The sequence below is a fragment of the Rhagoletis pomonella genome, unplaced genomic scaffold (genome assembly GCF_013731165.1).
Source record: "Rhagoletis pomonella isolate Grant_MI unplaced genomic scaffold, Rhpom_1.0 Rhpom_scaffold_00002, whole genome shotgun sequence".
NCBI classification, from domain to species: domain Eukaryota; kingdom Metazoa; phylum Arthropoda; class Insecta; order Diptera; family Tephritidae; genus Rhagoletis; species Rhagoletis pomonella.
Window position 1 is genome coordinate 65,202,595 of NW_023458556.1, and position 12,402 is coordinate 65,214,996.

Consider the following 12,402-nt stretch of genomic DNA (forward strand, 5'->3'; position numbering starts at 1 on the left):
ACAAAACCAAAATACTTTTCTTTCATTTTCTTTTCATTAGCAGCCTTTTTCTTTTATTCTTATTTTACCTTGGCCAGCCAATTAACAATAAATCCGAACTGGCGTGTTAAAGATGATAAAATATGACTTCCATTTTGATAAACTAGTGCAGACGCCGATTGGAATGAGTGGAACATGAGTTTTCAAGTAGTTTTAGGTTGAAAACCAGTTTTAGCAACGAAAACATGTTTTCGATGTCGGTCAGTACATGGCATCAATGTCAGACGGACGCATACGCATTATATGTAGGTCCGCCTTTACTCTTTTTGATTCAAACGTGGAATCGGAGTATATTTACAGTTATTTCCACAGCTTATGTGGGGACGCATCACTCTGCCTGCATTATTAGACCAACTACATTTTTTTGGTTAAAATAGAATGCAACGGGAAACAAACTAATTATTTTATTTAGTAGACTTCGGCGAGTCCAGAAAACAACTAACTACGTAGCACGACGGGAAATGCTACTCTGCCGCTGAAAAAAGATGCTGCATACATAGCCACGCATAGTGGAATACCACCATATAAGCTTCGGTAAACTGCCACGCCATGCGCAAATGGTAAATGTGTTCCGATTTTAATAAAATTATTAGGCCTATAATCTTAGCTTAGATTTTTCTATGTGGTACTCACCATTTAATTTTTTCTTGTAGTAGATACTCACCAAATATAACCAGTGCATTACCAAGTAGTCCTGCGACGCCTATGATACCAAAAAACGCAGGAACAATAGCAGATACCACTCGCTCCAATGGATCGAGCTCAAAATCCAGCAAATTATCTGGCAGATTAGTAATATTCCCATTACCCGCCTCGCCACTGCCGCCGGGCACTGCAATCAAACTTGCGCTGGTGCCCATAACTCCCAAAATATTCTCACTGACTAAATTTATGCTGCTGCAGTCGAATCGGTTGCTGCTATTTGCTTTTAAATCGTTTGAACAAAGTGGCGATGGTGCCGTCATTATGGATCGTATAACAAGGGATGTTGGCGAAGCAATAATCCCAAACATAGGCTCCTGATAGAATGGGAATGGCCAACTGTGATTTTGGAGCATTTCACTTTTATTTTATAATTTATGGAACGCACATAGGTATCAATTCCTGAAATGAAATTGTATATGTATTATTATTAGAGCAGATATTTTTTTGCATTTACATATTTCGCATGCACAAGTATATAAGTAACACTCGATAAACGCAATACCTCGGTTAATTGAATACCTAAAATTTTTACCATTAGTGGCTCAGTAGATAATTGCAACTTTTCAAAAAAAAAAAAAATGTGCCTCCGTAAACGCAGCTTTCTACCCATAAGCTTTTTTCATTTAATTTTTGTCTTCAATCGGCTGAAAAAGTTTCGGTTTCAAATTAACCATGAAATATACTTATTTCGATTTCGTATGCATAAAAATGATTTTCAGGTGAATTAAATTATTACTTGTCGTTGGTCTTTACATGAACACTATTATTTTACTTGTGATACTTTTGTTTTAAAGTTAAATTGTCATTTCAAGCTGAACTTTTTTGGGATTCAGTTATTGCAACAATCCCCATCAATTTCAATTCAACCAAAATTGTTACCGGTTGCTTTTCCCGAGGTCGTACTGTAACATGTTTCAACCAACATGCTTTACATATATGAAATCCTTCTTTAAGTTATCTTTTACCGCGAATTATAAGTTGTTGTTTGCAGTTTCCATAATGTAGATGCAAAAGCCATTAAATTATCAAAAAAAAAAAATAATTCTTAAAGAAAAATTAAATGAGATATTGGACAAATTCTTATTCTTTAGCAGAAGCAATACCTTCTTTTTAAAAACCAGTAATCAAGGCATCAGTGTACATACTTACTCCCCTGTTTTATTCTTATTCAATAGCAATTTCGTTGTCAAACCCATGCAATGTACCCTACATAAACGGAAAACGGACTGAAATTTCTTCCAATCTGTCCTTTCTTTTCCACCCTTGATTTAAAATTTACCTCTTAAATCACAAGAAAACCTCACGTCTGGAATTCAACATCTTACCTTAACAAACGTGAAAGTGTATCAACCTCTCTGGAAGTAAAGAAGCTCACAAAAGAGCTAAAAGAGATCCTCAAGAACAAACGGAACTTCCAAACTCAACGATACCTGAGCAGTATTGATGCATCTGCATCTAGCGAATATTCTCTCTGAAAAGCAGCTAGCAAATCCAAGAGGCCCGCCGTGATAGCGTAAGGTGATTTAGAGAAGCTTAACACGTTTGCAAGCTTCCTATAAACGGGTTTCACACCGCATAACTTTGAACCGAGACAATAAACAAAGTCAACGTCACCCTGAGTTGTACTCTCCAAATGGACCCACCTATAAAAAAAATTTACTAAAGCGTCCCTCGCCCACCTCCCCTATTTTCACAGTTATACAATGGTGGCATTATAGCCGTTTAGAAAAAAGAATAATAACAAAATGTCACTGGTTCATTTCTGAAACTGCGTTTTAATGTCCAAGTCCAAGTAATGCGGTGTTATTGAGATTTTGGCACCGCCTTATTTGCAAATTTGCCTATAAAATGTGACTACAAGGCAGCCGAATCTCAGAAAATAAAGCGAGAAAGATGTTTTATTACTTCACCTGTTTGCCATGGTTTCATGCAAACAATTTAAGGTTTTCCAGCAATGTTTTCAACATATTAAAAAGCATGCAGGTACAATTCATACAAAAGTGCTATTTATGTCCAATTATTAAAGACGACGCTTTCCCTATATTTTGTTAGACTTTTTATAAGTAAAAATACTACTTCACTACTACTACTTTCTTCATATGGATTATATCACTTTCTTTGTTTAAATAATTGTATTTTTGGAATAAACAAAGCTATTTTTCCTTCTGTCAGTAAACTGTTTTTGTTACAAATAGTATAAATAAACAATGGGAAATAAGGCAAAATATGTTTTATTTCCAACCTTTGTTGGTGATTTGAGTTTTCTAAGAAAAAATCCCATTATTCAAAAAGTGCAAGAAAGTCCAACATTAGTTTCAGCCAAAAAACTCTAAATCGAACATTTTTATTGTCCACAAAGCTTGAAGGCCACTAAATTAATTAAATTTTTTGTAAAAAGTGGAATATTATTACCCAAATTAGAGTCCATTTTGAAAATTAATTTTATTTAATTTAGCATCCTATACGCTAGTTTTCTTTTTTGTTAATCACACAATTTTACTGTTGTAGGCTGGTCGATCTACCTCTCCATGTGCAAGAAAAACACTTTTTTCTCCACTTATTTGCCCAACGTTTCGCTAACTACCTTAGCATCATCAGGAGCGATTCTTTATTATAAATATCGACAAAAAAAACAGAGGAAAACAAGATCATTTAAAATAGAAATTATGAGTTTTTGTACAAATAAAAATTAAAGATTGCTAAACAAAAATATGTTCTGTTTTGAAAACAAACACAATCATAAAATTTTTAAATAAACTTTTTTGTATCGCATGACTTACATACATGTACACTTAGATTAAATTGGTTTCACATAAATGCACATACATATAAAAAACATTTAGGTATTATACGAAGCGGACTTCACGGAAAGAATTAGAAAACTACGTGAAGACAAAAACTCTTAAAAAACTATAAGAAATGACCTGACAACTGCACTATAAAGAAAAAAACAATACCATAATAGATGACTTATACAAAAACAAAATTATTGACAGAAGCGAAACACAACAGCTCACATGTACAGCAGAAACTGCACCTAGACTCTACGGGTTGCCAAAGACTCGCAAACTGGGCTTGCCTTTACGGCCAATCTCCTCATCTGTCAATGTCCCATGCTATGGTTTATCTAAGCATGTAGGCAAAAGGTAGAAAGTTTACCTCAGAGGAATACAACACCAAAAATGCGTTTCAACTAAAAGCAAGGCTAGAAAACATCCAAATACAAGAAGAAGATTTGTTGGTGTCATTCGATGTGATCTCCGTATTCACCATCATACCGACACATCTAGCTATGAAAATTATCATGAACAAGTGGGATGAAATTCAACATAACACAAAAATACCCAAAAATAAATTTCAAAATATCATGAATTTCTGTTTGAAGGATAACAATTACTTCACCTGCAATGGAGGTTTCTACGCAAAAACCTTTGGGATGCCAATGGGTAACCCTCTTTCACCCACTATAGCTGACGCAGTAATGGACGACCTATTGGATAACACTATTTTGGACCTGAAGAAAAATTTTAATATTGACATCAAATTCATTGTTAGATACGTAGACGATATTTTTCCTATAATAAAACAAAAGGACGCGGACTTTATTCTCAGAACACTTAACAAATATCATCCCAAGCTGCAATTTACTATGAAATCAGAAGCAAACCTCTGTTTACCATTCTTAGATGTCACGGTCCACAAGAAAAAATGATTTTATTGCACTTAACTGGTACGCAAAACCCACTTCCTCTGGGCGCCTAATAAATTATCTGTCATCGCAACCCTTCAAGTATAAGATTAACACAGCCAAAAATCGAATACACAAAATATTAACAATAAGGCTGCAAAAACTCATAGGTTAAAGGAGACGAACATATGCAAAATAAAGAAAAGTCTAGCAAGTAATAACTACCCAAACCTTCTACTACAAAGCCTAATCGAAAATAAAGTAACAGAAATAAACAATAATCAAAACAAAACGCCAACCACAAAAGCAACAGACGGAACAAAGCGGTATCACAGTGTGACGTACATTCCTAAGTTCTACCAACAACTTGACCACGAAATAAACACCAACAACCCTAATATAAGATTAGCATACAGAACCAACTACACACTACCCTGCAAAAAATTGTGCGACTAATCTCTAAAACTATGTTCACATATCAATATTATCTCAATAAAAGCTCGTTTTTAATCACCCCGTTTACACAGGCAAATCTCAGATTATTAGCCGTCAAATTTGTTGTGCTTGTTATTCTCACAGCTCAAGGCAAAATTATGCTTCTTCTCTGTGCCACCGTGATCACGTTTTTCTGCTATAATAAGCAATATAAATATATTTTAACTTAACATTTTATTAAAAATACCTTTACAAACCTCCTTTACTTGCTAGCGTACATTTTTGTTTGCTTTTACATCTGGCATTTCTCCTCTCTTTCGCAAAAACAATCGATAAAACTAGGATGGACACCGAAAAGTTATCGGTTAAATCTGAGATTATTTTATAATTACAGATTAACAAGGGACGAATTTTATATGGCTAATCTCTTGTTATAATTACAGATTAGGGTGTTAACCTCGAAAATGAGGATAATCTACTTATATGTGAACATAGTATAAAGGGAGTATTCCGAGATTACTCTCAATCGGGTACAATTGGGCATTAATTAGTCCCAACTAGTCTCATTCGGGTACTAATGCAGGTTAATTAGTCTCGACTCATCCCTTATGGGTATAATTGGAGATCAATTAGTCCCCGACTCATCTCTAACGGGTACTATTAATCCTTATGGGTACACATAGGTCTGGCCAGACCTATAGCAAACTTTAACTAAGTATTTCTCACAGAAATCAAGAAGCTAAATATCTGAGATTTTATGATATCCTCAACAGTTTTATTAGCTACTATTTTCAACATTTTTTTTTTTAATTATTTGTTATTTTAGGTTTTAATAAACATTTACTAAATCTATACCTTAACCGTACACATTAGGTCCAGCCAGACCTATGGTGTTGTGAGTATTAAATTATTAACATCGCTGCTTTTAATTCGCGTCTTCTTTGGAATATAGCGGTAAAAATGCTCACACAAACAATAGCTACAATTATTTCTGAAAAACTCTGTCAGTTGCTTTCATTCTGCTACGAAGTGTGGTGACGAAGTCAGCGCTAATATTATTTTGTGAGTTTTTTTCCTGAAATTGAAAAGATATAATGTCGGAAAATTTTGAATATTACTCTGCAGCGATGTTGAGCCGGTAAGTAGATAAACATTTTATTTCTTTCTTATAATTGCTATAGGGCACTAAACATTTTTATTTAGTATGTCGGAGGAGCAGCGAACAAACTATTTTGAGCGTCTTGTTGAACATGTGACTTTCACAGATGAGGATGGGAACGAGGACATAGACGGTATACACAATGACGATGAAGATTTTTTTGATGGTGAGTATGCTTCAGATATGGAATCGGAAAATATTTTGGAAGTAGAAAGTGATCCAGAAGACTCTGATGACGACGTTGAGGGCGAAGAACCCAGTGATGTCTCCAACGAAACCGATTGTTTCATAGCTCCTGATGGAACTAAGTGGAGTAAGACTCCTCCGCCATCTAGTCGTGCGCGTAGCCACAATATTTTGAGAGAAGCTGGTGGAACTGTAAAAAGTTCTTTATCTTCAAATTCATTAGAGATATTTAAATCCATAATAACAGAAGAAATGATCACTATAATTATGAGAGAAACTAATCGGAAAGCTTTGAAAGCGGTCGAAAAATTCAATCTCGAAAAAAAACCGAAAAAGCCAAAAATGTTCTTAAAATGTTGGAAACTTTGGTTTACAAATCGATGGTCCTCTGCAATAACGACATAACTGAATATTGTATATTTTTCATTAAAGCCAATTAAAGATTTTTTTTTTTCGCAAATTGACAAAAATATGTTTCGGAACGCAATTATTCCAGATTATTTGCTGTCATTCTGTGGGGAAAATTTGTAAGAATTCAAATTATGACTTTTTACTAAATATTTAGGAAGGTTTGGACTGCAAAAATACGAAATCAATAACAACTCTTGAGCAGTTAAACGAAAAAAACTCCACTGAACAACGTCACAAAACGAAAAGTGTAGTTATTTCCCATAAAAAATTACTAAGTGTCTTACTAATAGATTCTATAGTATATATGTATGTGTTGAGTGCAAAGGCACAACACTAAAATTGTCGTCATTTCACACAAAATCATCACCAAGCTCTCGACAATTTTTGACTTATGCCAATATTCACGATAAATGTGGGATATGTGTTGCTGTTCAGTAGCAAACGTTGCCTACTTCGGTTTTGTGACTAGTGGAAAAACTGCGCTTCTGTCGGATTGGTAACAACTAAGCCTATTCACACGATATTCAAAAATGACACAACTCAAAATTTTGCATTTTGAAATTATGCACTAAAAATGTACACAGAGGATTTATTTACCTTTCGGAAAGAGTTGGAGAAGATTAACATGTGCTTAGAAATAGTTTTTCGCATTTTCTGACGAACGAGTAATTCTGAATTGTGTGCGATATGTCGCTTTCCCACCGAAAAATATAGTTGTTTATAAACCTAATCCGCTATATTACTCAAAAACATGAAATTTCGAGTTGTGCAGTTATTGCAGAGAACCACCGATATATGGTTATTTTTTAGATAGTAAGCTATATTTTCATAAAAATATAATAAACATTTTTAAAACAAAGAAAAGTAGCCAAAACTTGCTAAAATAGCTTTTCCTTATTTACATTTTCGCCACCGTAAATATTGTGTGTATAAATTTTTGCGATCATTTTTCAAGTTTCCTTCTCTTTGGTTTTGTCTTATATAAAACTGTATTAAAATATGTTATGTCTTTATATTCTAAAAACAAAATTGTATGTTCGGATTAGATGGTTTAGAAATGTCCCGATTTTGCCATACAGAAATCTGGTCACCGTACATATACAGCACCGATCGATGGCGATTTTTTCAATGGATTTTATATGAAAATTAAGAAAATAGCTCACGAAATTGCTCGGTTTTAGCCGTCCAAATTAAGGAGATTTAAGGAAAAACTACATATCTGAACAAACAGTTGTATATAGGTTAGCGATCCGATCTTTGTCATTTTCACTGTAAGCTGTTTATAATTAGTGAAAATAGTCTGCAATTTCGTGTTCCTAGCTTTATAAATGGAGAAATTATAACAAAAAAATTATTTCTGAATAATCAGTTGTATGGGAATGGCAGCTGTCTGTGATTTTGTCCGATTGTGGTGGTTTGAATCAGTGATGAATACAATGCAAAATTATACCTGCTTGCCAAATTTCAGTCGGATATCCTCAAAACTAAGGAACTAGATTGCGTTCAAACAGAGAGACAGAGAGATGGACATCACTAAATCAGCTCAGCTCGACATTCCGATCATTTAAGTATACATTTTCATGAGTCTATTTATCTCTTCTTTTTCTGGTACTAACAAACATCGGACCAAAGTTATAACACCACTTCATGGTCATGAAAAGTGTACAAATCAACGGGAATTTTTTGCTACTTCAAATTTACACTTTATGCTCCGAAAATTGATTAGACTACAAAACTCCTTACTCACAAGAATTCTAAAAATTCCAAGAAAAAATTTTAAAAGTCTATGGCGTACACATGCTATATATTCTTATTGAAGTATTTAAGAATCCTGTTTTTGGTTAAATTACAAAGTTGCACAAAAAGCTCCTAAAATTCAAAAATATTTATTTTAACTGTTTTTAATGAATCAGCTGTGCTATTTTCACCTTTTATTTATAAACTTTGTATTACTGCTAGCAAAGCGATACAAAACCGTTCACTACAGCAAACGAATGCCAACTGAGAAGCTTTTACTAGTTGGCAAAGGAAATGGAAACATACTATGTATGCATGTACATATACATTCATACAAACAACAGTACATATAGAGGTATATGCATTTTCAATCATGGCAAATGCATTTCGCTGCCGCTAAACAGGATATTGTGGTAACCAGGGTTGGCACCACACGAAACCGATTGCCTAGTAAAAGGCGAGAAAAATCGTAGCAAAAAATAAACAATCGTAGCAAAAGATAGTTTTAGATTCTTATTTTAAATTTGCATGCTTGTTTCATTTTTTAAAACAAAAATATAACAAGTTACGAACTAACGGAACTAAAAATTTGTTGTTGAGGTAACTCAATATTTTCGTCAATAATAGGTAAAAACATGATACAAAAAAGAAGGTCGTTTCATTGTCACTTTGCGGACGCCATATTAACCACCTGACAATTAAGCAGATGGTGACATTTCGTGCTGCCATACCTAGTCATCAATAATCATTTATTTATTTTGAAAAAATTATTTACAAAATTAAAAGGATATTTGTCTTCGATCTGAGCAATAACGAAAATGGAAATTCGTACATCGCCATATTTTCCGATGTCCACCGCAAAAATTAGTTATTATTAAATTCGTTTATTCTAAAGCCAATCACCTAAGAGGATTTGGATGTGCTTTGCAAACGTTAGCCCCAGTAAGGCTTTAATTTCGGTGCTTCATGATATGAAAGATAATATGGTTATGGACGACAGGAGGTACTCCCGATTGAACTGGCACTCAGAGTTTGGAGGTAAATAGTTAGAGGGAAGCCCAATGCCCGCAGTGCAGCTTGTCTGTCTGTCACCGCAGACATGTAAACTCATTCCCCTCCACCTCGCCCCACTCAGTGTTATACCGGCATCCGTTTCTTTCTAGTCTGCAGGTGGCCTTTAAGGCTTCCCTACGTATGAAGAAACAAAGTGGCGGTAAGTGCAGCAGTGCATCCAGAGTAGCGCCACGTGTTGTAGAGAAAGCTTCCGTACAGCACACGGCAGTAGTTCTTTGAAGTTTTGCAAGCAGGCTTCCCACGTTCTTCATCCAGAACCTGCTCCTCCATACTTGTTTACATTGCCAAAATGCTGCCAATTCTTTAGAGGTTTTGTGTTCCACGATAGTTTTGTATACAGAATTACTTCTAGATACTTCACTTCGGAAGAATTATGAATTTCGGCTCCTTCTCCGAAGCCTGGTTTCGGACTTTGCTTTAATGACGAAATAGCTAACAACACGTCTTTTCAAGACTATTAAAAAAAAAGAGTTTTGGTATGTAAATATATTTATTCTTCTCGAATTGGTAGGCTTCCAAACATTTTAGTTAGTGTTGGGAAGTATCGAGTACTTTTGAGGATCGAGTTCTTTGGTATCGATACTTTTAAGGATCGGGTATTTTTCATAGTACTGAGTACTTTCTTTAAATATACACTTGTTGGTAACATTTCAATGATTAGTGTAGAAATCTCACAAGCTGGCAGCACTTTATTCAAATTAATATATTAATTCCAAATCACTTCAAGTGAATGGCTGCTTGAAAACTATTGAAACTTCAAATTGAGTACAATCATTTCTAAATACCGGTAAACGTAAATAAAACTCATTATTTTTAAGTATCTATTCAGTACTTTTAAGTATCCTGAGTACATGTATAAAAGTTATGATTGGAACAGAGAATTTTTGAGTACTGAGTACTATCGAGTTCTTTTGTGAGTACTTAGTACTTTTGAGTTGTTTTAGGTTCTGACTACTTTCGAGTTCTTTTGTTAGTACTGAGTACTTTGTAGTACTCGGTATCGAAACTTTTAAAAATCGAGTGTTGTCGATCCTTTTGAGAATCGAGTTCTGAGTACTTTTGGTATCGATACTGCCCACCACTAATTTTAGTCGTGTTTTTGACAGAAAATATGCTCCAAGGTGTCCCTGGTATTCCGCTCACGACACTTCCTGCACCTGTCTACGCTAGTGGTACCTATTTTTATGCATGAGAAACCACCAGGATATGCCCCGTAAGCAATCCGGTAATAACTCGCAGTTTTCCGTTGATAGCCGTAACAAGAAGCGAGTTTTGTTGCTTCCGCCGTTTTCGCATAAAATTTGCATACCGGAGATAAAGCTGTGTACTTTGTAATTCGTTACTGCGAATAAGTTAAATGAAATAAAAAAGCGTAGCAAAAGTAAGATAAAGCGTAGTGGGGTATCAAGTTTTAAAATTTTTGCAAAATCGTAGCAAATCTACTACGATCGTAGCAAAGTGCCAACGCTGATGGTCACGGTGGCCACTTTTGTTAATTTTGGATGAAGGGTCGCTGGCGCGGTTTATTAATTTTTGTTTTGTTTTTTCTTTGAAAAGCAACAGCGGCCTGAAATGCGACAGATATCTTTGATCTCTTTTGGTGGTTTTTGGAAAATGGAAGAAGCATGAATTCACCCATTAAATAACGATTTCAGTAAAAATTTTGAACAAGAAAATTCCTTTCGACAAAAGTATATAACCTAATGATTAGATTGCGGATTTTTATGCAGAAAACGAAGCCTAGAAATATATTTCACTTTAGTAGCTTAATGATTTGTTATTACGCAAAATTTAGTGTGACAAGTGCGACCTGGGTAAGTGGTCATTCAGCGCTGCAATATCTTCATACGCGGTTTTGCATTTTGTTCATACGCGGTTTTGTACTTTAAACGACGATATATGTAAATTCAAAACTTCAAAGCCGTTTTTCTCGAATTTTTAGTTTATTTTATTTATGATATTGTACATAATTTTCAAACGTTCGCCGCAATGTTATACAGTGAGTGACAGTCGAAATCGTACAGTAAATTTTTTTCATCTTTCGAAAATATGTATATTATTTTATTTAGGTTGAAGCAGCTGCCTACATTACACATGGGAGAGAGGCACACTTAGACCCATTGGGTCCGTTATGATAACAGTGCGTTAGTTTTATTTTAGTTATATTAATTTTTAATAAAAATTCAAAAATTCTGAATAAAAGGTGTGGAATTTGATGGAAGTTTAAAGTTCGTTTTTAATTTTTACAAATATATAAACTTTGAGTTTTAGAAATTTTGGTTGCAGTATGAACTATATTTTCATTAAAGGTTAATGAAATTCAAATAAAAGAAGATATTTTCAAAATAAGGAAAAATTTACTGTACGATTTTGACTGGCACTCACTGTAATTGAAAGAACTAAATTTGTATGTAATTTACTTAAAAAAAGTTTTTGGTATTCATGATACTTTTTAGTACTTGTCAAAAAGTGTTAAGTATTCGGTTTTTCTCATGCAAATTCATCAAAACTGTCGAATGATCAGCAGTGTTACATTTGTAAAAAAAATACCAAATGTAAAGTCGTAAAGAAAAGTTTTAATAATATTGTTTATAAGTTCGTGAAAATTTTGGAGCGCCATTCAATGCCATTTTGAACTTTTTCTTTAAAAATGTTGGTAAAAAATATGAGCATATAAAACATATTTTTGTTATGTGGCAACTGTGCTTGTAACTGCGCACCTATATATATATGTATATACGTACATACCTTCATAAAATGCCGATCGATATGCTCGCGCAGTTCATTACATTCTAAAACTAGATGCGATTCGACTTTCGTTTAAAAGTACGGAAATTGAAAGAGAAAATCCTGTACATCCTTTCGATTATTTACTCCAGATTTTGTGCCAGCACTTTTCCCTTCAGCCTATAGAAAGTGAACGAAAAAGTAATGTATTGAATGTAGTGTTTAAAAAGGCAGATACATA

General features: G+C 34.2%; 1 protein-coding gene across 1 annotated transcript in view; it reads right to left on the reverse strand.

The window, feature by feature from the left end:
* The window catches only part of LOC118734706 (allatostatin-A receptor-like), a 37,834-nt gene extending 36,803 nt beyond the window's left edge, over positions 1-1,031 (reverse strand). Inside the window, exon 1 of the mRNA XM_036464413.1 lies at positions 704-1,031. Coding sequence (XP_036320306.1) covers positions 704-1,004 — 301 coding nt within the window. The 5' untranslated portion in view covers positions 1,005-1,031. The remainder of the gene's footprint in view (positions 1-703) is intronic.
* Between the last annotated feature and the right edge of the window lie 11,371 nt (positions 1,032-12,402).